Source organism: Prionailurus viverrinus, chromosome E3 (genome assembly GCF_022837055.1).
Source record: "Prionailurus viverrinus isolate Anna chromosome E3, UM_Priviv_1.0, whole genome shotgun sequence".
NCBI lineage: Eukaryota > Metazoa > Chordata > Mammalia > Carnivora > Felidae > Prionailurus > Prionailurus viverrinus.
The window spans coordinates 7,641,200-7,668,893 of record NC_062576.1 but is presented as its reverse complement, the minus strand read 5'-3'; the positions used below and the strand labels follow the sequence as shown (position 1 = coordinate 7,668,893).

The following is a 27,694-nucleotide window of genomic DNA, read 5'->3' as shown; positions in this document are numbered from 1 at the left end:
ATATGTGGCTATTAAAATTAAATCAAATGAAAATTAAAATCCAGTTCCACAGTCACACCAGTCACATTTCAAGTACTCAACAGCCACATGTGGCTAGTGAATACTATACTAAATGACGATATGCAACATTTCCATCATTACAAATTGTTGTAGTAGATAGTGCTAACTTAAACTGACAGCTGACTTTCACCAGCAATAAGTGAAGTTAGAAGGCAGTGGAATAATCTTTTTAATGTGCTGAAGCAGAAAAATGTCCTCTTAGACTTCTATACCCAGAAAATAACCTTTCAAGAACAAGGGTAAAAGACATTTCATACAAGCAACAACAACAACAACAAAGAGTTAATAAACTCTACCTAACAGAAATTTTAAAGGAGAGAAACTTTGAACAGCAAGAGAATGAATTTTTACAGAAGATTTGAGAAGGAATGATAAATAAAATGATAGAAATGCAAGTAAATACAAACAAACATTTTATAAAACAGCAATGTCTAATTTGTTGGAAAGGGAAATAGATACAAGTAAAACACTACAAGACAGCATGTAAATTGGAAGGGGCAATTAGAATTAAAGTGTGCATAGGTCCTTATAGAAGACAGAATCCAAAAGCAAGGAAGTAAAGGAGAAAAAGAAACAGAAAAGCTAAAACAAAATGAAGCACATAAAATGGGAGAAACAAATTCAAATGTATCAATAGTGCCAATAAATATAAACGAATCAAACTCTCTTGTTAAAGGAAAGATTGGCAGAATGGATTGAATAACATAATCTAGATATACGCTATATGCAGGAGACACACTCCAAACATACATAGATTGAAGGGAAAAGGATAAAAAAGGTATCAGACAAATAGTAACTAAAAATAAAGCTAGTACAGATTATGTTAATAAAAAAACAGAACAATTGTTTATCTTAAAATATAAAAAATGACAGTAAATATCAATAAAAGGTTCAATTTTCTAGGCAACAAATGCTCAAAATACTTAAGGCAAAGACAGGCATGAATACAAAAGTAGTAACTAAAGAGAACATCTTTGTGGGTTTTAATACATCTCTCTGTAACTGACATACCAGACCAAAAACAAGGAAACCCTAACACGTAGTAGAAAGATCAAAACAGTACCACATTTGTACCATTTGGGAGTTTTGATCTCACCCTAGAGAACACTCTACCCAACAACTGGAGAATACACATCTTCTGTGAGCACAGGTGAAATAGTTTTGGAAATGGGTTAAATGCTAAGTCATAAAGCTAGTCTCCGTAAGTTTCAAAGACCACATTTTCTGACTATAATGCAATAAAGTTAGAAATCAGTAACAAAAATATAAATAGAAAAACTTCCTATATTTGAAAATCTAAAACTGTTCTAGAAACTATAAAAACCTATACTACACATCAATATGACTAAATCTCAAACAATCGAAATAAGTCACAGAAGACTATACATATAAAGAACTGCTCACTTATTTAAAAAAAACACATTCACTGGTGACAAAAGTATAATGAAAGGCAAGGGGGGGCGCCTGGGTGGCGCAGTCGGTTAAGCGTCCGACTTCAGCCAGGTCACGATCTCGCGGTCCGTGAGTTCGAGCCCCGCGTCGGGCTCTGGGCTGATGGCTCAGAGCCTGGAGCCTGTTTCCGATTCTGTGTCTCCCTCTCTCTCTGCCCCTCCCCCGTTCATGCTCTGTCTCTCTCTGTCCCAAAAATAAATAAAAAACGTTGAAAAAAAAAATTAAAAAAAAAAAAAAAAAAAGAAAGGCAAGGGAATGATTAACATAAAATTTACTCTAGTGGTTATCTCTGGGTGGTGAGGGGACTGTGGGGGCCAGCCAGGTGGAGAGAAGATCTACTGTGGCCCTATTAATGTTTCATTTCTTGAGGTGGGACTAGAGATCTGGGTGATCATTCAAAATTTTAAAATTATACATGAGCCTTCTACACTTTTAGATGATAATAGAATTACAATAAAATTATGGAAAAAGAAATATGGAGAGAGAAAAAAGGATTAGGTGTAACTGTTAAAGTGGAGCTAAAAAGTCACAAGGGTGAACAAGTTGCCACCTATACCATTTCCTCTCTAGACTATCCAATGCCTCTGCCTGCCTCCCCCGTCAGTCAATAAAAGCAAAATCCACCTTGTTCTGTGACACTTCTAGGAAAGGCGCATTCTCTCTCATCCAAGGTCTCCCTTACATCATTCCAAGGATTCACTCCATGGTCTTATCTCTCTTTCCTGATATAGGTTATATTCCCTAACATGTCCACATTAAATCAATTTTGTAAACATTTGTCCTTTTCTTTTTATCCTACAAAGAGTGAGATAGTATCATGAAACAGAGGGTGAGACACCGTTTTACCTGCATGTCACTTTTGGCAGCTTTCACAGCATCAAAAAGATCACTGGTTGGTGGTTCTGAGCCTTTCTGGCCATGACCACGTACCATTCGGGGCCCCTTCTTTGGATGTTTGGCCACCTAGTAAGTATAAAGAGATCATGAATATCCTTAAAAAGTAGAAGTGATATTAACACTTAGTCTCATCATTGTCACACGAGTAGGCTTAAGCTGCCAATTTCACAGCAGAGTATGAGTTACTGAGATCTGAAATAACTAATTCTTATATTGTGAACTTTATTATTTTCTTCTCTTTTAAAAAAGTCCCTTAGGCCCATTTCTATTTCTTTATGCCCTTACTACCCTTTTCTCTTATCTTTTCTCTTCAAAATTTGCCCTCTTCTTATTTCTGTCCCTTCATGCTCTTTAAATTTTATCCTTTCATCAAACATATCATCTGAGGCTTTTTCTAGGTTTTCTTTTGCTGCTTCCCAGACCAAATTCAAAAGCAAAACAAAATGGACTGACTCACTGGGGTTGTCCTGAGTGGTCGTTTTGCTGCTCTCTTCTTCACACTGTGTCTCAGGCTGTCTTCAAAGTCACTGCCTTCATCAGCTGACAAAGAATCACTATCCCTATGAGGGAATGTGGTTCTCCTTAGATACAACACCCCAGTCTTTACATACAAGGGTAAATGAATTAGAATTTCTTTGTCTCTGACTGTAGCCCTTTCTCTGTGAGAAAAATATATTCACATTTTCTTAAGATGTGTTGGGGTGTCTGGCTGGCTCAGTTAGTGGAGTGTGTGGCTCTGGATCTTGAGGTTGTGGGTTCAAGCCCTGTTGGGTGTAGAGATTACTTAAAAATAAAATCTTTAGCGGGCATCTGGGTAGCTCAGTCGGTTAAGTGACTGACTCTTCATTTCAGCTCAGGTCACGATCTCACAGTTGTGAGATCGAGCCCTGCATCAGGCTCCATGCTGGGTGTGGAGCCTGCTAAGATTCTCTCTCTCCCTCTCCCTCTGCCCCTCCTCTGCTCATGCACATGTGTACTTTCTCTCAAAGTGAAATAAAGTCTTTTTTTTTTTAAATAAGAGATGTGCTTACTGTTACAGGGAGTAGAGACAAAAATCTTAAAAGAAAGCTTTCACTTGAAGAGAGCAGTGAAGATGAAAAATGAGAAACTGAGATGGGTGAAGGACAACCTTTTCCTAATATTCTCTCTGAATAAGAAAATCAAGTGATATTCACTTAAACAGGCAGAGGGATCACTGCTGTGGCGAAAAATCAGCATGGCCTGGTAAGTCGCATATTACTCATATATAACTTGGATGTTAATATGTGCCTAGAGTTAAATTTCATCCCTTGAAAAAAGTTTGTAAGTTGTATTGACTAGAGTTAAGTTTATAACATAGATATAATCTTCTCTCCAACAGTGGCACTGATAGAAATGAGTCAGAGGAAGCCAATTTAAAAATAACCAGGAGATAAATCAGATCTTGTATGAGGTTATTTTATTCCTGGAAAGATAAAAAAGATATATTATTATAGCCTTCACAAAACAAGCTGGTAAATGATAATAGAGAAGGATAGACAAACCTGTTTATAAAATCCCCAAATAAAGGATCACACACCAACCAACAAGTATATACTATTTGTCAGGAGCAAACAAAGAACTCTTCTCCCTCCCCCACCTCCCCACTCCCAATAGAGGCTGTACATGCTGAGCATACAAATATATGCCAGAAAAGTTTGGACAAATGGATGATAGATTTGGAAGTGGATATATTATTTTTGATGTCTACAACATGTACGGCAAGGGGGAGAAAAACCCAATTAGCTAGCAAAGCAGGAGAGAGTCACTGCTCTGAGAGTGCATCTCTTAATGTTTACACAGAGGGGCAGACAGAGCTGAAAGCTGCCCCCACTGTGGGAGAAGGCCAGGCAATGCAACAAGTTCTCATCGACTCCACTCACCCCTCTGCAGTCTGGTCCGAGTCCCTGTCACCACAGGGCATATTGACAGACGAACTAGAAGACGCAGACAAGACCCTCTGTCCGCCTCCCGACGCTCTCCGCAGTGGGGAGGACACACTGCTTGGGGAGGAGGAGGACCGCAGCGTAGGCATGATGGTCGAGCTGCGGAAGTAAGGAGGAGAGGAAAGGGCCTCTAGCCCACCACGTCTCCAGCCTCAGCTCTGACCATCCCCTTCCTTTCCAAGGGAAGTGCTCTGCAACTCGGGGGTGGGGTGTGGATGCGCACAAAAAAATGACCGTCCTGACCTAAGGCATCTGGGGATTAGAGACATCAGGCCGTGCGTTTGGAATCCTCTCCAAGGCCGCCACGATGCGCACACCAGAGCCGCTTAAAGCAGACCCCTCTCTGCACACGTCGGAAACGTAGATTGCCTGGTGCAAAGGAGACCAGCTCAAGCGGTACAAATTGAAAAACAAAACAAAACAAAACAAAACCCCAGTCTTTCATTTTCAGGCTAGAACCTGATTCCACATAGAATGGAATGGGAAGCACTTCACGATTTACGGGTGCAGTCACCATTAGAACTGGAGCAGAAACACTGAGGGAGTAAAGGAAAACTCTCGTTCTCCACTTTTCCAGCAGATGGTATCTCTGACTGACCCTGGGGCAAGTGGGCTGAGGAGCTTCCTAATCGCTGACAGGAGTGACTGTCAGTGTCTTGGGGCCTGGGGCTTGGGGTTCCTAGCTTCTGTGGAGGAAGCCATTGAGGCTTGGGGGAGGGTGGGTTCCTCTCTCAGGGCCGGGAGTGCGGGGAGAGGGCGTATTCTTGGGTCAAAGAGGAGCCTCACTGTCTGAGCCTGGAATAGCGACGTCTGGCTGATCAGGGATGAGGAAAGATCACAGCCTTGGCTCCCTTGGGGTTCTGCGTTCTTCACCCCGCGACCAGAACAGGCGCCGGCTGCTTCTCTTCCGGTGGTGGAAGAATCCAGAAAAACGCGGGAAGGCGCGAGACACGTTGTGCGCAGACGCGAGCTCAACGGCACGTCCCAGGACTGGAAATTGTCGCGAGGCTTGGGCGTGTGCGAGCTCGTGTTCACCACGTTACAGTCACGCTGCTCCAGCAGCCTCGTGCAGCCCGAGCTTTTCGTGCTCTTTGGCGTGCCGCCCCGTCACGTGGACTCAGGCGCGCTGATCCTTGGCTTTAGCCCTGCTCCACCTCGGTCCCGCCCCCGCTGCCCCCAATTTCCCCCTCCATTGGTCGGGCTTCGCACTAGACTTGTTGTAGCCCCTTCACTCTGGCTTCTCAACTGCCATAGGCTGGGTTCCACCCAGGCCCCGCCTTTCGAATAGGATAGCCACGCCCCCAAGAAAGGCCACGCCCCTCCCCCACCAGCCTCTTTAGTTCCGCCGAGTCCCGCCCCCCCGACGAGCTTCCCCACTACATTGGCTTAACTTCTCCCTCGACCCCGCCCCTGAGGCCCGCTCCTTACCATCATTGGCGGGACCCCGCCTCGGACCCCGCCCCCTGCCCGGCTCCCAGCTCCCATTGTCTCCGCAGATGCCGCTTGGTCCTGCTATCGTGCGCGGTGTTCAGTTTTCTGAGGTCGCGCTCTTTTTCTGGCCGGGGCAGCGGTCGCGCGGCAGAGAACCGGATTCCCGAGTTCGGGCTGTTCTTCTTTCCTTCTTAGGACACACTTTGCAGAACCAGGGCTGCAGCAGCTATGTTCGCTCTGCCATCTCTTCTGCTTTTGCTGCTGTCTCTGTGTCCCGGTCCTGGTCCTGGACCCGGGAGTGAGGCAAAGGTCACCCGGAGTTGCACTGAGACCCGGCAGGTGCTGGGGGCTCGGGGATATAGCTTAAGCCTACTCCCTCCCGCAGTGATCTCAGGTGAGGAGAATGAGGAAGACTAAAGAATTGGGGGCGAGGGAGGGGGCGGGGGCGGCTCCCCCCCGCTTCACAATAACTCTTCCTTTTCAGAATGACCGTTATAATAATCTTTTCATGCCATTGTCATGCCAATAATGTCTCTTCTCCTGAACTTACTTACTAGGATCACAGTTATCCTCTTGTTCACATAATAGCTTTCTTACTCCACCCTCACACTAGGAATACCTTTCTAATAATTGGCACCCCCCCCCCCCCCGCCGTGTTTGTTTCTTCACATCTCAATTTGTTCCCTTCGGTGTTTCTAAGAGCCCCTTCTATGATAATACTTTCTTGCTTACCTAGTAACCCCACCCCTCCAAATCCCATTCTTCCATCGATGCTGTCCCTGTAGGTCCTTAGAGGCCTGAAGTGTGCAGTGTTGGGGAGGGTCACCTGAGGACACTCTGATCATTCATTTCGCCCATCACTATTTGATCCCATGACTAATGGCAGTCGACTTGGGATGGGTGATGGGACAATAAGGAGGGGATAGGTGGGATTGAGGGATAGACAATAGAAAAGAGACCAGACAAGTAGAAGAGAAAGGAAAATCTCCCAGACAGAGGAAGAAGGAAGGAATTTCTTGCTAGCACTCTCCCCCACCCCATTCTTCTGTCTCCTCTGTCCAGGTGAGCACCTTCGGATCTGTCCCCAGGAGTACACCTGCTGTTCCAGTGAGATAGAGCAGAGGCTGACTTGGGAGACTGAGGCCACCTTCAGAGGCCTGGTGGAGGAGAGCGGCTCATTCCTGGTTCACACACTGGCTGCCCGGCACAGAAAATTTGATGGTGAGGAATTGGTGGTCCCCACACCTGGCCTCATCCCTCCTCTCTGTGCTCATGACCCCAGCAAACATCATGTCTTCACTCCCTAATTCATCCCTAAGGCATCCGAACCCTGGCTTAGCCTCTCTTCAGCCTCCTCTCCAGGATCTGTCCCCCACCCCTTTCCCAGCCTGCCCAGGTCTCTTGAGAGTTCCTGAGGCTCTAACGCACTCGTCTTTTTTCTTCCAATCCCCATCTCTTCCTGCCTCTGCCCTACCAATTTTCCATCCTTCTCTGGCCTCACCCCAACTCACACCCCTTTCTCTGCATTTGCCACAGAGGTTTTTCGGGAGATGCTCTCGTCATCTGAGCACTCTCTGGCCCTGCTCTTCCACCGCTCCTACGGCCACCTGTATTCCCAGCACGCCCCTGTATTCACTGGCTTGTTCTCTCGGCTGCGGGACTACTATGAGAGGTCCGGTGAGGGGTTAGAGGACGCTTTGGTGGATTTCTGGGCACAGCTCCTGGAGAAAATGTTCCCCCTGCTGCATCCACACTACATCTTCTCCCCCGACTACCTGTTTTGCCTCACTCGCCTCGCCTCCTCTCCTGATGACTCTCTGAAGCCTTTTGGGGAGGCACCCCGCCGCCTCCGCCTGCAGGTGAGAGGCCCCGAGGCTTGAGCTTCAGCCACCTCTGACCTGGTGACCTCTGAGCTGTGCACCACTCACCTCTGGCCCAGTGACCACCCCCCTCATGCTCCAGTCACCCCTGACCTGGTGATCTCCTCATCCTGCATGGCAGACGTCTCTGACCTGGTGACCCCTAGCTTGAGCCCCAGTCCCCTCTGCCTGACCCAATGCTCTCTGGTCTCCTTTGAATGGGTACTCCCTCACTCTCATCTGGTGCCCTAATTTCACACAAATCCCTGACCCTTTCACCTGCTCTTGGCCCCTAGCCACCTTTCTGCCAACTGCTCCCCAGTCCTAATATCTTGACTTTCTCTGGTTCAACTAAACATGAATTAGGTACTTAATAGTTGAGACAGACTTTCATCTGTAGTATCTCATTTAATTGTCATAACCCTTGGAGGTAGAAAGTATTATCCCTATTTTATGGGTAAGAAAACTGAGCCTCCCAGAAGTTAAGGTCTCAGAGCCAGTGGTAGAGCTGTGTCTCATACCCAGATCTTCTGGCTTTCAGTTTATTGTTTGCTCTGATACATCGTTTCTCTATTTCCAAGCCCTGTAAAACACGATCTCTCTGTCTTTTCCTAAGGCCAGTTCCCCTTTATCCTTCTAGACTGCAATTCCTTTGAACCTGCTTCCCTGTACCACCTGACACTCCTAACTACCCCAATGTAACTCCACAAACCTGCCCCCCCCCCCCCCCCCCCAGTGCTTGTGCCCTTGGTTCAGTCTCTTGGTCCCTGTCTTGCTTGAATCATGACTGACCCTGTGGTTTCTCTCACCTTCTTTCCCCTACCCCAGATAACCCGGGCCCTGGTGGCTGCCCGGGCCTTTATCCAGGGCCTGGAAACCGGAAGAGATGTGGTCAGCGAAACACTTAAGGTTAGAGGGGACCTGAGTGTGGGCAGGGCCTAGAGAGGGAGAGGCAGAAGTAAGAGAGGCCCTATGAGAAAGAGTCAAGTGACAGCTTGACTGGAGAGGTATGGGGCCTTCCCATATCAGCCCCAAGGCCCTGGGATCCAGGGTAAATCAGGAGGGGGGGAGGCCAGAGTGAAGTCTCCCGTGTGTCATGATCCATGATCTCCTTCCATTCTCTGACTCTCTTCTGCTCTCTGATGACTCCCCCTACCCCACCCCTGCCAGCTTCTGGTGGTCTGTTTATCTCCATAGCAGCCTGAGATTGAAGTAGTGCCTCTACCACTTCCCCCCCACCCCCCAGTGTCTCCCCATTCCCCTGCTACTGAAGGCCAGATTCCTGCCTTGGCCTTTAAAGCCCTCTCTTCACCACCCATTCTCTCCCTGACCTCCCAGCCTTACCTCCTGCATCCCCAGTCTCCTCTCTTCCCAGCCACAATGGGCTCACTCTTCTCTTTGAACCTTTTCTCAGACCCCTCTTCCCACTGTCTCTCTAATTCCATACCCTTCAAGAAGTGGTATCTACAGCCTGGGCCCCTAGGAACCTCTCTCATCAGATCTTTGGCAGTTTTGTCTTACCTGCTGCCACATGGGGTCAGCAACCCTAGACATTCACATCCAGCTCTCCACAGAGAGCCTAGGGAAGGTGGGGTGGAGTATGTATTTGATTTCGCTCTGTCCAACACCAAACTTGTGTAAGTGCAGCTACTGTGTTTGTGAATGACATAGTCCTGCTGTCTGCCCTCAGATGCCGTTGTCCGAAGGCTGTAGGCAGGCTGTGATGCGTCTGACCGGCTGTCCTCTTTGTCGGGGTGTCCCCTCGCTGCCACCCTGCCGGGGCTTCTGCCTCAACGTGGCCCATGGCTGTCTCAGCAGCCAGGGACTGGATCCTGACTGGGGGGCCTATCTGGGTGAGGGGATTCAGGAGGGTCTGGGAGGGCTGTTTGTGTTCTGGATGCTTTCCGGGTGGACTTGGGAGGGAGTTTTAAACCCTATTGAGTGAAGAAACTTTCATGTAAGTTTGCCCTCTCCAACACCTTGCTGCTTCCCTCCAAGACCCAGGTCGGGAGGATTTGTGGGGACATCTAGTCCCTCATAGCACCCTTTCTCTGTCTTCCCCTCCTTCAAGATGGTCTCCTGTTCCTGGCCGAGAAGCTCCAGGGCCCTTTTTCTTTTGAACTGGCAGCCCAGTCCATTGGGGTGAAGATCTCAGAGGGTTTGGTGTATCTGCAGGAAAACAGTGCAGTGGTGTCAGCCCAGGTACAGGGGCCGTGAGAAAGGTGGGAGTGTCAAACTGAGGACAGGGGGAAAGACAGTGTGGGTGTGTCAGCTAGAATACAGGAGGTGAGGGCCTGGAGTGGGGGGACAGTGTGGGGTATCAGGGATACTGGGGGTGTTGGGAGTGGGGACACTGTGTGGCTTTCACCGCAGGATGACTGGGAGGGGGTCTCTTCCCTGGGCGGTAGGTGTTTCGGGAATGCGGGAATCCCCAAAGGGCACCGTCCCGCGCCCGCCGAGCCCCAGCCCCCCGGGAGGAGGTGAGCCGCCTCTGGACCCCGGCGGCGGCGGGGGCGGCGGGGACGGAGGAGGAGAGGCCCACGACGGCCGCAGGCACCAGCCTGAACCGCCTGGTGAGTGGGGCGCGGGGGAGGGGCGGGGGAGGGACAGGGCAGCCAGGCTGGGTGGGTAGTGGGGGCGTGCGCTCCAGCCCAGCCTCTCTCTCTGCTGGCCCAGGTGTGGGAACTCCGCGATCGGCTGGGCCGGGTGAGGGGCTTCTGGGCCGGGCTGGCCCTGACGGTGTGCGCGAACCCCCGCATGGCGGCGGACATCTCGCAGGAGGCGGCGCCCTGCTGGACAGGAGCTGGGCGGGGCCGGTGAGACCGGGCGGCAGCTGGCGGGTGGGACGCGACTTCGGGGCGGGGCGGGCTTGGCGGGAGCCTGGGAGCCTTCGGGGCTGCTCTGCTGGCAGGTATTTGTCGCCTGTGGTCGCAAGTTCCCTGGAGCAGCTCGAAAACCCAGAGCTGGACCGTGAATCCTTGAGATCTGACGTCCAGACACGCAGGCGGCGGCTGCAGCTCCGGTTAGCCACCACCAGGATGAGGGCGGCCGCCCTGGGACGTGACATGGAACTGGAGGACTGGGGTGAGAGCCCCGGGTTCCCCGAGAGCCTCTCGAAGCTCCAGGCTTTCAGCGCTCGGGTCTGGGCCCGCCCACTGCTTTCTGAACCCCTCCTCCCCGCCCCCCCCCCCCCAGTCTCTACTCAGTTACTCATTCTCTCACTCCTTTGAACACGCGTGTACTGAACGCTTACCTCAAAGGTGAGGGGTTAGAAGACTGATGACAGGCTCTCCATCCTTAAGTTCGCGGTCCAGTGGGGAGACACCAAAGCATTCCTACAGAATAGCGGGAAACCTCTTAGAGTAAGCAAAAGGCTGTGGATCGTTGGGGAGGGCAGGGAAGCCAGGTGGGAAGCCACTGAGCAGACTCCCAAGGTATTTGCCAGAGAAGCAACGCACAGACAGACGTTCATTTTTTTCTCTACTACTGTTTGTCTCTGTCTTTCATCTTCTCTCTTCCAACACCCGTCTTTCTGTCTGCCAGCTGCTTCTGTGCGTGTCTGTTTTGTCTTTTCTGTTTATCTTCTCTCCATCTCTCTGTTCTGTGTCTGTCTCATTGTCTCTCATTCCCAAGTCTGTCCGATCTCTCTCCTTGCCTTCCTGTCACTAACTTCTCTCACCTCCCAACTTCCATCTATCTGTGTCTCTCTCTTCCCTGTCTCTCCTTTCTGTGTGTGTGTGTGTGTGTGTGTGTGTGTGTGTGTGTGTGTGGTTTTTTTTGGTAATGTTTATTGGTTTTTGAAAGACAGAGCATGAGCAGGGGAGGGGCAAAGAGAGAGGGAGACACAGAATCTGAAGGAGAGTCCAGGCTCTAAGCTGTCAGTGCAGAGCCCCATGCAGGGCTTGAACTCATGAACTGCAAGATCATGACCTGAACCAAAGTCAGATGCCTAACTGACTAAGCCACCCAGGCATCCCTTTTCTTTTTTTTAATCTCAAATTCTCTTCCTCCCCGTTTACATGTCTCTCTCTCTCCTCTGTCTCCCATTATGTCTTTTCCAACCCTGTTTCTGATCCTCTCCCTCCTGCAGATGAGGAGGAGGAGGACGCCAGCGGTTCTGGAGAGGGACAGCACTATGCAGATGACTGGATGGCTGGGGCAGCAGCTGTGGCCCCCCCAGCCCGGCTGCCTCGCCCTCCTCGAAGGGACACTTCTGGGGGCAAAGGAGGAGGTGTCCTTGTCCGCCACAACCAGGGCAGGAGCAGGACTGGGGGGACATCTGTTGGTTTTCACACCCAACCCATCCTCATTCTCTTCCTCTCAGTCCTGGCCCTGCTTGGACCAAGATAACAGGGGAAGGGTGCCCTAGCATCAGAAGGGTTCATGGCCCTTCCCCTCCTCCCCCTCTCCCTCAGCTGGGTCTGGGAAGGAGTCGAAGGGGGATGCAGAGAGGTAAAGAAAGGGACTTTTTGGGTGAATGGCTGGGGCCCCAAATCCAGGAGATTACCATTGGTGGGTTGGGGGTGGGTGGGTGTTCATAATATTTATTTTTTCATTTACAATCTGGGGAGGAGGGGCTGGGGGTATTTATTTAGGAAGAAGGTGTGTGCTTTCCAAGCACACCTCTATGTTGGGCAAGTTGTCAGCCCCAACAAAGAAAAGGGGAGGAGTTTTAGAGTTGCAGTTGGGGGTGGGGTTTGAAGGAAGTTGGAAGTGGGGAGGGGTGGGGCACTCTGTCTCAAAGGGACCAAGCTGGGTGCTGGTGGGGTGCAGGGCAGGGGACTGGGGTGTGTGAATAGGATGTCAGGATCTGTGGGCCTGGTTTCTATGGAGTTTTCTCAGTTATCAATTTCTTAAACTACAATACCAAAAATTTTTTGAAAAAGGGCTGTTCTCATGACCTCTGCCATCCACATCCTTCACAAGCTTCACCATTTCATGTTTCAGTGTTTGATTCAGTGTTTATTCTGCAAATAAACAGCTAATTTATTGGACCCTGTGTTTGCCTTGTACTTCTAACATCCCTCCCTGAGCCCAGGCTCCTGGCAGAGGCTTCTGGCCTCTCTTGGAACCTGCCCCCTGTCATTCACTTTGGGCAAGTTGTCTACCCTCTGGGTCTGGGCACCTTCATCTGTAAAATGGGGAGAATTGTAGGGACTGGCAAAATTCTTTCTGAACCTGAGGCATCATTAATATCACAAGACTGCCCCTTGCCTTCAGGGTGGGGGCCCCTATTCTCTGTGTCAGCCTGGGGCTACCTTGTCATGTCCTTGACAATGTCTGCTTTCAACTCGTCTGTTATTTTCTTTTTCTTTCTTTCTTTCTGTTGCCTGAATGAGTCTTTTGTTCTGAAGAAAGCAAAAAGGAAAAGGTAGAATTGATTCCTAAGCGTGAAAGGAGGGTAGAAGTGCTGTCTTCCAAGGGCGGGCTGGGTGCCCTGACGGAGAAGGAAAGATGCCGTGAGAGAGAGAGCCAGAGACACAATTAAAGACCGAGCAGCTGCAGGGACTGGCGGGACAAAGGGAGGGAGGGGGAGGAGCCTGGGCGCGGAGCAAGTTTGTGGGGAAAGTTGAGCACAGCGAGGAGCCGGGCGGTGGCTGGGGCGTGCGGGAGGGCCAGACCCCGATCTCCCTGCTGCTCTTCAGGTGGCCTGGTGAGTGGGCAAGTGAAGCCGAGGCCGCAGCCAGTGGAGGGACTCTCGAATTTATGGGGGGAGACCTGGGGGGGGGTCACAGAGAGAACCTCGGAGGGGGCCAACAAAGGGCTGGCGACTGAGCGGTCACCAAAGCTGGAGGGGACACAGGGCTGAAATGGGGGTAATGGGAGGAGACAGAGATGGATGGAAGGAATAGAAGAAATCAGGACACTGGAGGGAGTCCGGTGAGGTGCTGGATCCTGGGGGCTGTGTTGGGGGAGGGAATTAGGGGGTGATGCCAGAGGGGGCGGGTCTCTAGGTAGCAAGTGTGGGTTCTCCTTACCTGGGGTCACTCCTAGCTTGTCCCAGAAAGGGGTTGTCGGGAAGGGCTGTGGCCCTTGGTTGTGGCTGTAATCTGAAGGGGTGGGTCCAGACTCCCAGTTGATTAGGAAGCTGGGGCCTTCGGGGAGGAACTCAGAAGCTCGATGTTTGTATCTTTCAGTATCCTTAGGTCGCAGAGTTTTTTTCTCTCTCTTTCCAGCTCCACCCTCTCCATCTTCTCTAGGTACAGAGGGGATTGGAAAGCGGGCACAGGGGTGTTGGAGGGGGTCCGGGGATCTGAGCTTCATAAATCACCCGTCTCCCCCAGCTTTTCATACACGGGGGGTCTGCCTTATGCTGAGAACGTTTCAGAAGAGAAAAGAAATGCCCGAGTTTTAACTCCTACTCGTGACAAAGTTGCTCCTATAGTTTGACCTCCCTGGGTTCAGCACCCTGTACCTGTCTGACCCTCATTCCCTCCTTATGGCTGCCTTCTTGGCCTCAGAATGGGGCTCTTCATCCCCATCTGTCACAGGCAGAGGAACTCACGAGGAAGCCGGGCGTCCGGCCGATGTCCATCTCACTGTCACATGAGCAGATTGGTCTTTCTCCCCTCCCCTCTGAATCCTTGAGGCTCAGGGAGAACTGCAGGTGGGGGTCTGGGGAAACTGGAGACTGATGGCAGAGGAGTACTTGTGGGCCACCTGGAAGATCTGGGTGTAGAGAGCACATGCCCCTCCCGGCAGGCTCCCACTCCTGGTATGAGCTGTAGCAGCAGGAGAGAAAGCTTTACCCTCTCCTTAGACTCCCCTCCTTTCCCCCTCATTTCCCTTCTAGACGCTGACAGAGGCAAAAATCTGCTAACTCAGGGGGCAGACTCAACCAGGGCTGCGAGCAGGCCTGGGGAATGACCCCCCGATCTCCAACCAGCGCCTTCCACGGCTGCACGGCTGTCTCAAGCTGTCTCTGCCTCTGTGCCTGGCCCTTGCCCTGTCCCTCGATAGCATCACCCTTACCTGCCACATGGGCCCTCTGTCTCCTACCAGGACCATGCGCCTCTGGGGGCCTCGGAGCCTGGGGTTGGCTCTGGGAGTCTTCATGACCATCGGATTTGCCCTCCAGCTCTGGGGGGGCCCCTTCCAGAAGAGGTGAGTTCCCATCTTGTCCCAATGCCTGATAGATGTCCCCTATTTGCTCCTCCCCATGCCACCTAGGGCTGTGACTCTTGGTGACTCAGAGGAGGTTCCATGTCCTCTGTCTTTGCTCCACAAGATGCCCACTCACCTGCTGGTGAGGGACAGGAAAATTCCCCTCCCATCTCTCCCCAGGCTACCAGGCCTGCAACTCCGACAGCCCTTGGCCCCATCCCTGGGATCAGCTGTTTCATCCTGCCCACCCCGGCAGCGACTTGTGTTCCTGAAGACGCACAAATCTGGGAGCAGCTCTGTGCTGAACCTGCTTCATCGCTACGGGGACCGACACGGGCTGCGCTTTGCCCTCCCTGCCCGCTACCAGTTCGGCTACCCAAGGCTTTTCCAGGCCTCTCGGGTCAAAGGCTACCACCCTCAGGGTGGAGGCACCAAGTTCCCCTTCCACATCCTCTGTCATCACATGAGGTTCAACCTGAAAGAGGTGAGGGGCATAGAAGGGGGAGGGTGGGACTGGAGAGAGATGGTCTCAGGCCTGTGGTCAAGACCACCAGGGGAGGAGGCCCCAGGCAAAAGTTGGTCCTCACCCAAAAGTTGGGCATGGGGGTCACAGTGTTTCCTATTCCCCTCTCCTCAGCTGTCTCTTGCCTAGTAGTTTCTGGTAGCCAAAGTCCTGCTTTCTCACATCTGGAGCTTTCTGGTCTCTTTCCTTGGCCAGTTTACCCCACTGGTATCAGTGCCCTGACAACTCTGACCCCCCAGACTCTCCCTCCAGGGGCTTCTTGCTCTTCTTGGCCCTTTCTATTAACACTACCAGGGCCCCTGCTCAGCCACTGCCTTCTGACTACCTTCCTCTGCCAGATATTGAGAATCAGCTCCATGCTAAGCCCTAGCCCGGTCCTGACCCCAGTTCTAAAGGGGAAGGTACGTGCGTGCACTCACGAGCTCATCCATACATACACAGGAACCCGAGAGCTCTCAGACACACAAAATCAATGTGCAAATGACAACATACAGGGAAGGAACTTTTACTGAATACTTACTGAGTGCTGGGTTCTTACCTCACCATCACCTCGCCAGAAAGGCATTATAAGTGTCCCCATTACACAGATGAAGAGGGCAAGTTTCAGAGAGCCTAAGTGACTGGCCTCCTTCATAGAAAGCAGCAGAGCTAGGATCTGAACTTGGGCCCGTCTGCTCCAAAGTCAAAGTGCCTTCCCTGGCATGTGTGCATGCATATGTGTGTTTGTATTTGGAACTATGGGGAGAAGATTCAGCAAAGGAGGTGGAGCTTTCTGTTGAAGTGAGTTTTAAGGAAAGGTTTGACAGAACTCTGTAGTAAGAATATCAGGTATTTAAAAAAATTTCTTTTTAAGTTTATTCATTTTTGAGAGAGAGAGAGACAGAGTGTGAGCAGGGGAGGGGCGGAGAGAGAGAGAGGGAGACACAGAACCCAAAGCAGGCTCCAGGCTCTGAGCTTTCAGAACAGAACCCGACGCAGGGCTCAAACTCATGAACTGCGAAATCATAACCTGAGCCAAAGTCGGATGCTTAACTGACTGAGCCACCCAGGTGCCCCTTGAATATCAGGTATTTTAGAGGAAGCAGAACACCAGCAAAGCTGTGGTGGTAGTGGTGGCACGTGTGTAACAGGGGAAATGTGTGTAGGTGGCAGAACCCCAGATGCTCCCATGAAGCCAGAGCTGGAGAAAGCAGCTGAGGAGTATGTGTGGGACCTAAAAGGCAGTGGGGGGGGGGGGGGGTCACTGCTGGGCGTGACATGATGACAATGAGCTTTCAGGCAGGCTTCTCTGGTTTTTGACCTTCATTGTCATTACCATTCATTGAGTACCATGCGCTCCCACATTCAAGGTAAGCGTTAACCCAGATTTGAGATGCAGGAATGATGGCTCTGAGAAGCTCAATAACCTGCCTAAAGTTACACAACTGGTAAATGGCTAATTGGGATTTATTCCAGGTTCACCTGATGCCACAGACTGTTCTTTGCACTGCTCTCCTCTGCCTTCAAAGAGACACTCAGTTCACAGGCGGTGCTCTGTGGGCATGCCCACATTAGCAGAGCAGATTGGAGGTTGTTGTGAGGGATGTTAGGTTCAGTGATAAGCCGTATTCAGAGGCAGAAACCCTTCAGGGAGCCCAGGAGCTGGGTTCTGATGTGTATGTGCCTGTAGGACCATGCTAGGGAGTGGCTCAGCCCAAGTCTCACCTCCCTTCTTGCTGAGAAGTTGAGTCACATGTCCCAGGCTTCAGGGTAGCAGCCTACCAAGTGTCCATAGCTCCCCAGTGCCCAGTCCAGGGGTGGCCTTTACTTTCTTAGATGCCTAGGAGCCCCAGAAATACCCTGTCTTTCGGCCATCCTGGGGTTGGCCTGCCCACCTGATGCCTATACATGAGACAGCATTATGGTTGGCCCCTTTCCTCCCTTTTTGCTGCCAGTGACCCACTGGTACTCTGGGAAGAGGCCTGAGGCCAGTTCCTTTCTTGGAACTGTGACCAAGAGTCCCAGGGTAGGCACTTAATAGGTTTTTGTTGGAGAAGTGAACATGAAGTTTGATTCTTAGAGATTTGGTTCTGACCAAAGCCACACAAAAAATCCCAAGGAAATTAATGTTCTCAAGGAGCTTCCCGTGTTCCAGGTTCCTTCATATCCTTATCTCCTGTAACTCCATAATCATTTGGTAAGGTATGATTATCCCCATTTTGCAGATGAGCAAATTGAGTCTTAGAAATGTTAAGTAACTTGCCCAAGATTTGTCAGTTAATGAAGGAAGATAGGGGTTCCCAGCAGAGCTTTAAGAAGGTGGTTTGAGGAGTCTAGGGAATCAGCCAGCAATGGGCATGCTCTTAGTTTCTTCCTGGTCCACTTCTTTCTCCCTATGCCTGTTTTCTCTCCTCCGCAGGTACTCCAGGTCATGCCCTCTGACAGCTTCTTCTTTTCCATTGTCCGAGACCCAGCAGCTCTGGCCCGCTCTGCTTTCTCCTACTATAAATCCACCTCATCAGCCTTCCGCAAGGCACCATCATTGGCTGCCTTCCTGGCCAATCCTCGAGCCTTCTACCGGCCTGGAGCCCGTGGGGACCACTATGCACGCAACTTACTCTGGTTTGACTTTGGCCTCCCCTTCCCCCCAGAGATGAAGACCAAGAGAGGGAATCCTCATCCCCCTAGAGACCCCAAATCCCCACAGCTGAATGTTTTGCCTTCTGGCGCTGGCCTGAGAGCCCACTATACCCTGGATCCCAGTGCTCTCCTCCATCCTGCTCCTACAGTTGCTGGTGGTCACAGCCAGACATCCAGCCATGCCTCTTTGGATTTGGGGTCTTCATCCTTCATCCAGTGGAGTCTGGCCTGGCTGGACTCTGTCTTTGACCTGGTCTTGGTGGCCGAGTACTTTGATGAGTCACTGGTTCTACTGGCAGATGCCCTGTGCTGGGGTCTAGATGATGTGGTGGGCTTCATGCACAATGCCCAGGCTGGAGGTGAGCAGGGCAGAAGCGCGGTCAGCAGTGGTGGACTGACTGCTGAGGACAGGCAGCTGACTGCACGGGCCCGAGCCTGGAACCACCTGGACTGGGCTCTCTACGTTCATTTCAACCACAGTCTGTGGGCACGGATCAATCAATACGGCCAGAGCCGGCTGGAGAGTGCTGTGGCTGAGCTCCGGGCTCGCCGAGAGGCCCTGGCTAAACATTGTCTAGTGGGGGGTGAGGCTTTAGACCCCAAATATATCACTGACCGTCGATTCCGCCCTTTCCAGTTTGGGTCCGGTAAGGTTTTGGGCTATGTACTTCGGAGTGGACTGAGCCTCCCAGACCAGGAGGAGTGTGAGCGCCTGGCTACCCCTGAGCTACAGTACAAGGACAAGCTAGATGCCAAGCAATTTCCCTCAACAGTCTCTCTGCCCCTTAAGACTTCAAGGCTACTCTCCCCGTAGCCATTAGACTACTAAGTTTTAGCTTAAAAGCAGCTAAGCCACAAGGGCAAACATGATGAGTATGGGGCAGCCAGATGCCGTTTCTGTTTCCCTCTGAAAGCATGTTTGTGCCCTAGACGATGAGTGGAACTTTGCACAGATGTGGGCACCAAGTCCTCCGGCCTGTGTGGAGGAATTCCAGCAGTACCCCTCCCCCCAACTTTGCCCCTTCCCCTTTCCAAACCCCTGGCAGGTCCCCATTGCACTCTCAAAAGTCCCCTGGAGGAGCAAATCATGGAGTAAGCCAGAAATAACTTGGAACGTGTGGGTTGGAATAATGCGTCCATTTCTCTATGAATTATTTGGTTCCAGACTATGCTCATTTAACTGTGAAATGTTTGTGAATAAATAATTTGAACCTTTGACTTGCATTATGTAGGGTGGAAAGGGGGCGGGATGTTCCATCTTCCCGGGAGAAGCGGAGTTGCAGGGGGTCCTTTTAATATTTCTTCTCTAAGAAACCTGTCTTGTCTCCCCTAAAGCCTTCTTACTGCAGCCTAACCCCAGCCGGACCCCGCCTCTCTCCCCAGCAGTCCGGTCACCCACAAATTCCGGGGCCCCGGAGGCCACGCCCCTTCCTTTCCGCTTCCGGTTTCTCTCCAGTCAATCGGCCCAGCAGCCCGGTTCCGGCCCTGCGGGGTCTCGGTTCCGGGTTCGTTGCCCCGGTTCCCGGCCCCGGCCGGTCTCCCGGGCCGGCCCGGCCGCGCACAGCACCCGTCGGGTGTCGGGACTCCCCAGCCCCACCCCAACGGCCCCCTCGCCCTCCGCCGGCCCGGCCCACCTCGCCCCCGGCCCGCGCCGTCCTCGCCGCCCCATGGAGTCCCAGTGTGACTACTCCATGTACTTCCCGGCCGTGCCGCTGCCGCCGCGCGCGGAGCTGGCGGGGGATCCGGGCCGGTACCGGGCGCTGCCCCGGCGCAACCATCTCTACTTGGGGGAGACTGTCCGCTTCCTGCTGGTGCTGCGCTGCCGGGGAGGCGCAGGGTCCGGCACCGGGGGTGGCGCGGGCTTGGGCTCTCGAGGGGCCTGGGCAGAACTGGCAACGGCCTTGGCCGCCCTGGCCTCGGTCAGCGCCGGAGGCGGGGCGCCCGGGGGTGGTGGCTCCGCAGACCAGGATCCCGAACCCCCAGGGGGCGGGGATCCCGGCGGTGGGCCGTTGTTTCGAGGCTGCAGCCCCCTCCTCACCCACGGCCCGGGTCCTGCTACCTCAGGGGGAGCGACCACGGTGAGGAGCTTGGGGTGACACGGCACAGGGCGGAGGGGCGGTTTGCTGGGCTCCAGAGACAGGAGGGGGATGGACGCTGGGGGCATGAAGGAGGCAGATGAAGGAAGCCAAGAAGAACCGCGTACAGCACATCTTAAAAGGGGACGCTGCAGGCTGCCTCTTTGACTCTCCCGCCCTTTTACCCCTTTCGCAAACACCAGCTGCCTGTGGAGGAACCAATTGTGTCCACAGATGAGGTCATCTTCCCACTCACCGTTTCACTGGATAGACTGCCCCCCGGGACACCTAAGGCCAAGGTAAGATTGACAAGGGGTGGAACTGTTGTCCTAATTCAGACTCCCTTTCTAAGGCAGGGCTGGCTGGCTCTCCACTTAACTGTGGCCCCGTGTCCCTTGTTCTCAGATTGTAGTGACTGTGTGGAAACGGGAGGTTGAGGCACCAGAGGTCAGAGATCAAGGCTACTTGCGCTTGTTGCAGACCCGATCTCCTGGGGAGACGTTCCGGGGCGAGCAGAGCGCTTTCAAGGCCCAAGGTGGGGAGAATGTAGAGGGGAAATGCTCGAGTCTGAAATTTAGGGGATAGAGTGGAGGGGTGACACTGGCAAGCGCCGGATTAGAACTGTGTTGGGGATGAGGTCTCTGCCCAGCTCATCAGTTCTTGCCTTGGCCCTCCTGCAGTGAGCACCCTGCTGACTCTGCTGCCCCCTCCGGTTCTGAAATGCCGCCAGTTCACTGTGGCTGGAAAACACTTGACCGTGCTCAAGGGTGAGCAGATCTGTGGCTTGGGTCTTGGGTAGCAGTAGGGCCATTGACTAGGTGGCAGTTACTCTGGGCACACTGGTGGGGATCGGTCCATTTGGGAGGGGTAAAGTTGGGGTTTGAGGTGTCCCGGTACTCTCAACTGAGCTGACCTGGTTACTTCCAACAGTGCTGAACAGCTCCTCCCAGGAGGAAATTTCCATCTGGGATATCCGGATTCTCCCAAACTTCAACGCTAGTTATCTACCTGTCATGCCTGATGGCTCTGTGCTGCTGGTGGATAATGTCTGGTGAGATCCTGAGGAGGGGCAGGGATGCAAAGTGGGGATGGGGGCAGGGCCAAGAGCTCTGGCAGGAAAAGATCAAGCTGTGTCGCTCTTTCTTCTGAACTAGTCACCAATCTGGGGAAGTCTCCATGGGCTCCTTCTGCCGGCTCCCTGGTACCTCTGGCTGCTTCCCCTGCCCGCTTAGTGCCCTGGAGGAACACAACTTCCTGTTTCAGCTGAGAGGGGGAGAGCAACCCCCTCAAGGGGCCAAGGAGGTGAGTATAGGGGACTGGATGCTCAAGGAAAAGGTTAACAAAAAGCAGTGGGAGGGAAAGGCCAGTGGGCCACAGAAGATGAGAGGGGAACCTCAGGTACACACGATGTTTCCCTTTGTCTCTCCCCCAGGGCCTAGAAGTTCCCCTGATTGCTGTGGTTCAGTGGTCCACCCCAAAGCTGCCCTTCACCCAGAGCATCTATACCCACTACCGGTGAGTTTGTGGGACTCCCCGCTAGACACCATCCTGTTCACCTTTGTTTGGCAACACACACCCTTCTTCCCTCTCTCACTGCTTCTAGCCTGCCCAGCATCCGCCTGGACCGCCCATGCTTTGTGATGACTGCTTCTTGTGAGTCCCCCGTTCGAACTTATGAGCGGTTCACTGTCACCTACACACTGCTCAACAATCTCCAAGACTTCCTTGCTGTGAGGCTTGTGTGGACCCCGGAGCATGCACAGGCTGGTAGGTGGGCTGTCAGGCTCTGGGGACTTGTCCCAGAAGAGGAGGGGAAAGGAAGTTATAGAGGTGGGGGGCTTGTGGCAGGCTCCTTTGGCTCTATACCTAGGTGGTCTCCACAGTGTTACAAACGGAGAGATCAGAGAAGCAGTGGGGCAGTGATTTTAAGGACATTGACCCTGGATCTGGGCTCCCTTGTATATTTGATTTCTATCTCTCCCCTTCACTAGCTGTGTGACCTTAGGTAGGTTACTTAATCTCCGAGCCTCACTTAGATTCCTCTTCTCTAAAATGGGGGAAATGATATCTCTTAGGATTGTTAATGGTGATCTAATAGTGTAGCATAAGTGAAGTGGTCAGAATAGACTTCAGCACACAGTAAGGATTTGCTATTGTTATTTATAAAGTTCAACAAAAGAGAATATATAAAGACTGTGCTCATGAAAAGCCCTTTGCGAACTGAGAAGTGCTATACATATGTGTTTACTGGTGGCTGTTTCTGCTCCCCCCCCCCCCCCCCCCCAGGAAAGCAGCTGTGTGAGGAGGAGCGCCGGGCCATGCAGGCAGCCCTGGACTCCATTGTCTGCCACACACCACTCAACAATCTAGGCTTTTCCCGGAAGGGCAGTGCGCTCACCTTCAGTGTGGCCTTCCAGGCTCTGAGGACAGGGCTCTTTGAGGTGGGCTGGGGAGGGGCTGGGCTTATGGGTTAAGGGAATGTCAGGGTGGGAGGAGTCCAGGCCTCCAGCCTCTGTGGAGGAAACACCATGGATGGCACTGAACAGCCGGGTATAGGGAAGGGGGAACTTCCATCCAACGTTGGCCGGGCAAGTGGGGAACTTGATTTGAAAGGAGCGTCGGGGCCTGGAGGCTGAGCTGGAATGCTGACCTGTGTCTCCCCGCCCCAGCTGAGCCAGCACATGAAACTGAAGCTGCAGTTCACCGCCAGTGTGTCCCACCCTCCGCCCGAGGCCCGGCCCCTGTCTCGAAAGAGCAGCCCCAGCAGCCCTGCTGTCCGGGACCTGGTAGAGAGACACCAGGCTAGCTTAGGCCGCTCTCAGTCCTTTTCTCACCAACAGCCCTCCCGGAGCCACCTCATGAGGTATGGAAGCGGGGGGGGGGGGGGGGGGGGGGGGGGGGGGGGGCGTGGCGTGGGCACCAGACTGTGGAGAGGCCAGAGTTGGAGGGGGAACAGGAAAGGGTCCTGGGGCCCAACCAGAGCCCACAGCCTCTGCCTTCCCCCCCAGGTCAGGCAGCGTGATGGAGCGCAGGGCCATCACACCTCCTGTGGCCTCCCCCGTGGGCCGCCCCCTCTACCTGCCTCCGGACAAGGCCGTGCTTTCTCTGGACAAGATTGCCAAGCGCGAGTGCAAGGTCCTGGTGGTGGAGCCTGTCAAGTAGCACCCTGCTGGCTCTCCTCCCTCTTACGCTCCCAGAAACCGAAAGCCCCCTGGAGGGGGCCCTTGCTCCAGACTGTGCCTCCCCTGGGATGCCTCCCACCATGGATGAGGAGGCCCAAGAGGGCCGCCTGTCTGTGTCTGCTGATGAGGGACAGGGAAGAAGCTGTGAAATGGGCGGGTATGGCTGCAGCACTAAGCCAACAGTATTTCCCCGGCTCCCTGGGGGGGGCTGGCCCCACCCCAAGGCCAGGGGCAAGGGCTCCGAGAGCTCCCTTGCCCCCCTCCCGCCCAGTACCCTGGTTCTAAGTTTACAAAGTGTATTCCTTGTTCCTATTAAGTTGTCTCTCCTGACTCTGACACCCTCCCTCCCACCCACCTGCAGGGCTGAGATTAGAGGGTGGTGATGGCAAAGGGACCCTGACAATGGCCCTCCTGTCTCAGGGGTGAGGGGGGATAGCCAGGTGGCCTCCTCCTGCCCCTCATGTTTACGTTTGTGGCCTGAAGCACTTTAAGTTGTGTGGGGGTTTTTTCTTTCTTTGTTTCTTCTTCTTTTTTTTTTTTTTTTTAATCTCTCTGTTCCTGTAACTTATTCTCCAACTACTGCTTCCAACTGAAATAAGACTATTAAATGCCTGTTCAGGAGGGAGAAGAATGACCTGCATTTGTGTGTTGGTGGCAGGAGCAGAGATCCCAGGGGCTCAGAACGGTTCCCTTCAGTAGGCACACAAATAGCTCCCTTCCTATCGTAGTATTCTCCGACTGCCAGTTTTATATGCCCAGGTGCCTTGCCGCCCCCCCACCCCACCCTGTGTCAACACACGACTGTCTCCCTAGAAGATGGAAGACTGACTCAGGATGTAACCTCCCTCACCCCCCATCGTACACACATCCCTAAGCCTGGGAGCATCAAACTCATGTTTATTAGGAGGGAGGGAGGGAAGAGGGAGATCCCCTTGCCCTCACTCTCCTTGACACAGTGCAAAGTCCCCAAGCCTCTGCCCTTCCAGGTAGGGGTGGGGCAGTGGGTGAGCAGAAAGCCTTAGTTCTAGCAGCAAGCCAAGAAAGAGGTGGAGGAGGTTTGCGTCTTCCTCATCACAGAGGCTCATGGACCCAATCCACCTCTGCCCCTTGCCCTCTGGCAGGCTCAGACGTCAACAGGCTCCCGGCCTCGGTTCTGCCTCTTCACCACAAATACCCTCTGTCCTGACACGGTCACCAGCAGCGTGTGTTCTCCAAAGACCACTGGAGAGGAGACACACCTTCCCCCACCCGGGGGAGGGAAGGGAGCACAGAGTTAGTGGGGTACAATGGCCTCTACAGGGTCATGCAAACTGGTGGGATCAAAAGCCAAAGGCATGTGATAGTTCAAGGCTCAGAGATTTGAAGATAGGAGGGCTCCATTAAATCCCCTTCCTTCTCTTGGTTTCTCCTGATTGCAGGAGTGAATCCCAAATGGAAGAAAGTGGCCAGAACCAGGGATCTCAGAGAGAGATGGTGAGAGATTGGCAGGAGACAAATTTTTTTTTCCCCAAGAAAAGAAGCCTCTGGGAGCAACCCCCACCCCCTCCCATCACCACCATTAGGGGCAAGGGCTGAGGCTCACCCGATAGGCGCTTGAAGGGTATGTTCGTGCTGTGGTGCAACCGGAAGCCACAGGCTGTGCTGACCAGCTCAGAGATAGCACTGGCTGCCTGCTCATCATTCTCTAGATCCCCAGATGACTGCATGCAGATGGAGGAAGGAGGGCAGAAATTAGGAAACAGAACCGGGAAAGAATTCCAAGAACAGTCACTTTGGCTCTTGCACTTGTAATTCTACCTCTCAACTTTACGGTACTCCTAAGGATACCCCCATTTGGGGAGAAAAACAAACCTGAAATTTTCCTCTGTCCCTCTTGATGCCCCATTTTGCTGCCCCTCTTGATGCCATCCTGTTTCTCATTCTTACAACATGGGCCTTCCCCCAGTGAGCACGGACTCTCATTCATTTCTTTACTGACCATTTTTTCCTAATCCCTGAAACTTGATTTCTCCCTGTGTCCCCACTTATTGATAAATCCACATTCTCAAACATCTGTGCCCGCCCACTACTGACTGGTTCAAGGCTCTGTCTTTTCCTCAGTCTTTCCTCTGGTTGCCCTGTCTGTAGAATCTGAAACATACACATCCTCTTTGTCCCTGAGGCCTGCCCTACTACCTAGCCCTTGGGTAATGATGTGACAGCGGCCCAGGCTTCCTCTTTTCTGGTGCTTGTCTCAACTTCCTCTCCTAACGTCCTCAACATGGGCCTCCCAATTAGATTAAGTTCAGTGCCCTTTGCTCTCTGTGACATTCTGTACCTCAGTATCCTCATCTGTAAATTGGGACAAGTTCCTATTTATGGGCTCATGGTGAGGATTATGTTGAGATATCACTGGTGAGATGCTTAGAACAGCTCCTAGCAGTATATACTAACTGCTCTTACTCTGTTTCTAACCAATGTCTAAAGTCAAGTCACCAAAATTCCCCTTAGTTCACCCCCTCCCCAATCAACTTCCTTTCTTAATTTCCTATCTGCCATGGTGCCATCATTCTAGACTTGGGTTCACTGTCTTACTAGACAGAAGAGTATCTCTATTACCCGTCTCTAGTCATTGCCACGATATATTGATTCTTCCTTTAAAATTTCTTCTCTCCTTGCTCTTCACTGCCACCAGACCCATCTCAGACCTAGATTTTCAAAGCAGCCCTCACCACTTCTGAATCTCGCCCTTTCCCGTCTATCTTCACACCTAATAGAAAAATCTTGCTTAACTATTTCATCAGCTCACGTTTCTGTTCAAAGCTCCTATCACCCTCAAGATTAACATAAATGTGCTAATCCAGCCTTGAAAGTCCTCCACAGTCAGATCTTTCCTTACCATATTCTCTTCTTCCAAACCTTTCCAAATCTCAACACGAACCTACCACTCCTACCCTGAGTACTGTCCTTTTCTGCCTGTTCACAACCATCCATCCTTTTAAGACCAGCTGAATTCTCACCTCCTCCAAGAAAGTCTCCTTGTCATAATGTAAGTTATAACAGCTTTTAACCTTAAGCCTTGTCTCTCCAGCTAGATTAAAAACTTCTAGAGAGCTAACACTGTATTGTACTACGGAACAAACAAAATACAAAGGATCTTGAGTAAATACCAAATAAAAACATATTCGAGAATAATGTGGGTAATATCAGTTATCAACAAACCTATAACTAGTTGTCTGAAAAGATAGTAAACTTCTACCTCAGAAGTTCCCACACTGATTCCAGAGATTTTATTTAATGAGTTACCAAAAGCTTACTACGTGCCAGGCATGATAGCTAACAGTGAGAGTGGAGACAAATTAGGCTAAACTGGGCGATGTTAAAAGGGATCACTGGGCCCTGTGTCCTTGGGGGACCCCCGCCCTTGCCCACAACGCACCGCCAGCACTGCGCCTTCACTCAAAACCAGGTAGCCGAGCTGGTCTGGGATTCTCTCCAGGCCCTGGGTCAGTGCAGAAGTCTAGTGGGTAAAGTTGCAATTGGTGAGAAGCATGCCAAGGATGGCCCTCGATGACCTTCATTTGCAAACCCATGTCTCTCGTAACAGTGCCCCCCAGACCTTTCCCCAGCCAGGGTCCTTCCAGACCCTCTCCCCTCTACAGAGCCTTCAACACAGAGCCTGAGGCTCCCATCTTCCTCACCCTCTGACCCTGGGCTCCCTTGGCCTCAGCAGCCCCATCGGCCCGCCCCATCTCCAATTCTCCTAGTGGCCCACCCCTCCCCCGCCGACTACTCGCCAGCGTCCGTACACCCTCCCACAAATCCCTCCTCAGCCCTCTACGTCGCCTCCCCTCCCATCTCCATTCTCTCTGCGTCCCGGGGTGGACTGGAGGTAAAGGCTGAGTGCAGGCCCAAAAGGGGGCAACCAAAGAGATTGGGGAACAGGGATGCGGAACCCCTGGCGCGTACTCCCGCGCATGCGTTCTCACTCACCATCGCAGCCTTAGGTGCTGGGGGCGCTCCCTTTCAGATAGGTAGCTTCCGGCTCCAGACCCAGGTCACGTGCCTTCTCCAGGCGGTCCCCTCCAGCCTTGCGCCTCCGGACTTTAGCTCCGCCCCCAAAGCGCGGATTGGAACATGACTACATCATCAGCCTTAATCTGCCAGTGAGGAGCGCCGCTTCCGAGAGACGCAAGCGGATTGGTCGCAGGTCCGCCTTAAATACCCATCTCCCAGCCCCTCAGCCGCAGAGTTCGAGGACGGGGGGCGTGTCGGTGGGTGGGGGCGGGGCCGGAGGGAGGAGGGCGGGCTGAGGGTGTGCGCCTGCGCGCAGAGGGCTCGGCGTTTTCCATGAGCTGGGGTTTGGGGTTGCACTTGAGAGTGTGACAGCGAGTGAGAGAATAAAGTGAAATGCAGAGTGAAGAGCTATTCAAATGCTATTTTTATACCTACTCCAGGCAGCTCTCTGTTTAAGACAGGGGTTTGTTCCCAAAGCGGCTTTTCCTCCTGGGATTCTGTGAGGAACGGTGTGATGGTGAGTCGAGTCCCC

The 27,694-nt window shown here is 52.4% G+C and overlaps 5 protein-coding genes and 1 long non-coding RNA gene across 12 annotated transcripts in view; 3 read left to right on the top strand and 3 right to left on the bottom strand.

Moving 5' to 3' along the window:
- STAG3 (stromal antigen 3) overlaps window positions 1-6,001 on the bottom strand; it is a 31,747-nt gene extending 25,746 nt beyond the window's left edge. For 3 of the 5 annotated variants that reach the window (XR_007147730.1, XM_047838145.1, XM_047838143.1), the window contains exons 1-5: window positions 5,802-6,001; window positions 4,617-4,742; window positions 4,311-4,472; window positions 2,867-2,969; window positions 2,359-2,475 (exon numbers count right to left, since the gene is read on the bottom strand). Coding sequence is in view for 4 of the 5 variants with exons in the window: in XM_047838145.1 (XP_047694101.1) it covers window positions 2,359-2,475; window positions 2,867-2,969; window positions 4,311-4,472; window positions 4,617-4,642 (408 nt within the window). In the remaining variant the exon portion in view is untranslated. Of the gene's footprint in view, window positions 1-2,358; window positions 2,476-2,866; window positions 2,970-4,310; window positions 4,473-4,616; window positions 4,753-5,159; window positions 5,516-5,801 lie in introns of those variants that run through there. The other 2 variants (XM_047838144.1, XM_047838142.1) reach the window with 2 other exon arrangements.
- Window positions 5,827-12,324, top strand: GPC2 (glypican 2). The gene is made up of 11 exons (XM_047838147.1): window positions 5,827-5,914; window positions 6,000-6,198; window positions 6,867-7,025; window positions 7,341-7,663; window positions 8,492-8,572; window positions 9,354-9,516; window positions 9,735-9,865; window positions 10,072-10,236; window positions 10,340-10,479; window positions 10,575-10,747; window positions 11,754-12,324. Exons 1-11 carry the CDS (start codon window positions 5,870-5,872, stop codon window positions 12,011-12,013), a joined length of 1,839 nt encoding a protein of 612 aa, XP_047694103.1. The 5' UTR covers window positions 5,827-5,869; the 3' UTR covers window positions 12,014-12,324.
- Window positions 10,646-13,936, bottom strand: LOC125154240 (uncharacterized). Its single transcript, XR_007147731.1, has 3 exons — window positions 13,642-13,936; window positions 10,917-10,998; window positions 10,646-10,716 (listed from the first exon to the last, which is right to left on the bottom strand). It is a non-coding gene; the product is annotated as an uncharacterized LOC125154240 (long non-coding RNA).
- Window positions 13,193-19,125, top strand: GAL3ST4 (galactose-3-O-sulfotransferase 4). Its single transcript, XM_047838151.1, has 4 exons — window positions 13,193-13,316; window positions 14,457-14,767; window positions 14,948-15,251; window positions 17,689-19,125. The coding sequence occupies exons 2-4, from the start codon at window positions 14,643-14,645 to the stop codon at window positions 18,721-18,723; spliced, it is 1,464 nt and encodes a 487-aa protein (XP_047694107.1). The 5' UTR covers window positions 13,193-13,316; window positions 14,457-14,642; the 3' UTR covers window positions 18,724-19,125.
- Window positions 19,126-19,357: 232 nt separating this feature from the next.
- TRAPPC14 (trafficking protein particle complex subunit 14) lies at window positions 19,358-23,794 on the top strand. 2 transcript variants are annotated; one of them, XM_047838149.1, is made up of 11 exons: window positions 19,358-19,987; window positions 20,188-20,283; window positions 20,390-20,519; window positions 20,665-20,751; window positions 20,915-21,035; window positions 21,139-21,286; window positions 21,417-21,499; window positions 21,588-21,751; window positions 22,271-22,425; window positions 22,654-22,847; window positions 22,993-23,794. In XM_047838149.1, exons 1-11 carry the CDS (start codon window positions 19,577-19,579, stop codon window positions 23,144-23,146), a joined length of 1,743 nt encoding a protein of 580 aa, XP_047694105.1. In that variant the 5' UTR covers window positions 19,358-19,576; the 3' UTR covers window positions 23,147-23,794. The 2 variants fall into 2 exon arrangements, with proteins under 2 accessions (XP_047694105.1, XP_047694106.1); XM_047838150.1 differs by lacking the exons at window positions 19,358-19,987; window positions 20,390-20,519.
- Window positions 23,795-24,042: 248 nt separating this feature from the next.
- Window positions 24,043-27,276, bottom strand: LAMTOR4 (late endosomal/lysosomal adaptor, MAPK and MTOR activator 4). Of its 2 annotated transcripts, none has more exons than XM_047838153.1 (4): window positions 27,139-27,276; window positions 26,585-26,665; window positions 24,749-24,866; window positions 24,043-24,387 (listed from the first exon to the last, which is right to left on the bottom strand). In XM_047838153.1, the coding sequence occupies exons 1-4, from the start codon at window positions 27,139-27,141 to the stop codon at window positions 24,290-24,292; spliced, it is 300 nt and encodes a 99-aa protein (XP_047694109.1). In that variant the 5' UTR covers window positions 27,142-27,276; the 3' UTR covers window positions 24,043-24,289. The 2 variants fall into 2 exon arrangements, with proteins under 2 accessions (XP_047694109.1, XP_047694108.1); XM_047838152.1 differs by lacking the exon at window positions 27,139-27,276 and adding an exon at window positions 26,847-26,912.
- Between the last annotated feature and the right edge of the window lie 418 nt (window positions 27,277-27,694).

Bases quoted from the DNA above. Each gene is read 5' to 3' on its own strand.
- GPC2 (XM_047838147.1), top strand. From the start codon at position 5,870: ATGCCGCTTGGTCCTGCTATCGTGCGCGGTGTTCAGTTTTCTGAG. The intron at 8,573-9,353 runs GTTAGAGGGGAC...GTCTGCCCTCAG, and splicing joins TGGTCAGCGAAACACTTAAG to ATGCCGTTGTCCGAAGGCTG. The intron at 10,237-10,339 runs GTGAGTGGGGCG...CTGCTGGCCCAG, and splicing joins GCACCAGCCTGAACCGCCTG to GTGTGGGAACTCCGCGATCG.
- TRAPPC14 (XM_047838149.1), top strand. From the start codon at position 19,577: ATGGAGTCCCAGTGTGACTACTCCATGTACTTCCCGGCCGTGCCGCTG. The intron at 21,036-21,138 runs GTGAGATCCTGA...CTTCTGAACTAG, and splicing joins CTGCTGGTGGATAATGTCTG to TCACCAATCTGGGGAAGTCT. The intron at 21,500-21,587 runs GTGAGTTTGTGG...CACTGCTTCTAG, and splicing joins AGCATCTATACCCACTACCG to CCTGCCCAGCATCCGCCTGG.
- LAMTOR4 (XM_047838152.1), bottom strand. From the start codon at position 26,897: ATGGGGCGGGCCGATGGGGCTGCTGAGGCCAAGGGAGCCCAGGGTCAG. The intron at 26,666-26,846 runs GTGAGGAAGATG...TTTACCCACTAG, and splicing joins AGGGAGCCCAGGGTCAGAGG to ACTTCTGCACTGACCCAGGG. The intron at 24,867-26,584 runs GTGCGTTGTGGG...ATCTGCATGCAG, and splicing joins GTGAAGGCGCAGTGCTGGCG to TCATCTGGGGATCTAGAGAA.
- GAL3ST4 (XM_047838151.1), top strand. From the start codon at position 14,643: ATGGGCCCTCTGTCTCCTACCAGGACCATGCGCCTCTGGGGGCCTCGG. The intron at 14,768-14,947 runs GTGAGTTCCCAT...ATCTCTCCCCAG, and splicing joins GGGGGCCCCTTCCAGAAGAG to GCTACCAGGCCTGCAACTCC. The intron at 15,252-17,688 runs GTGAGGGGCATA...TCTCCTCCGCAG, and splicing joins TGAGGTTCAACCTGAAAGAG to GTACTCCAGGTCATGCCCTC.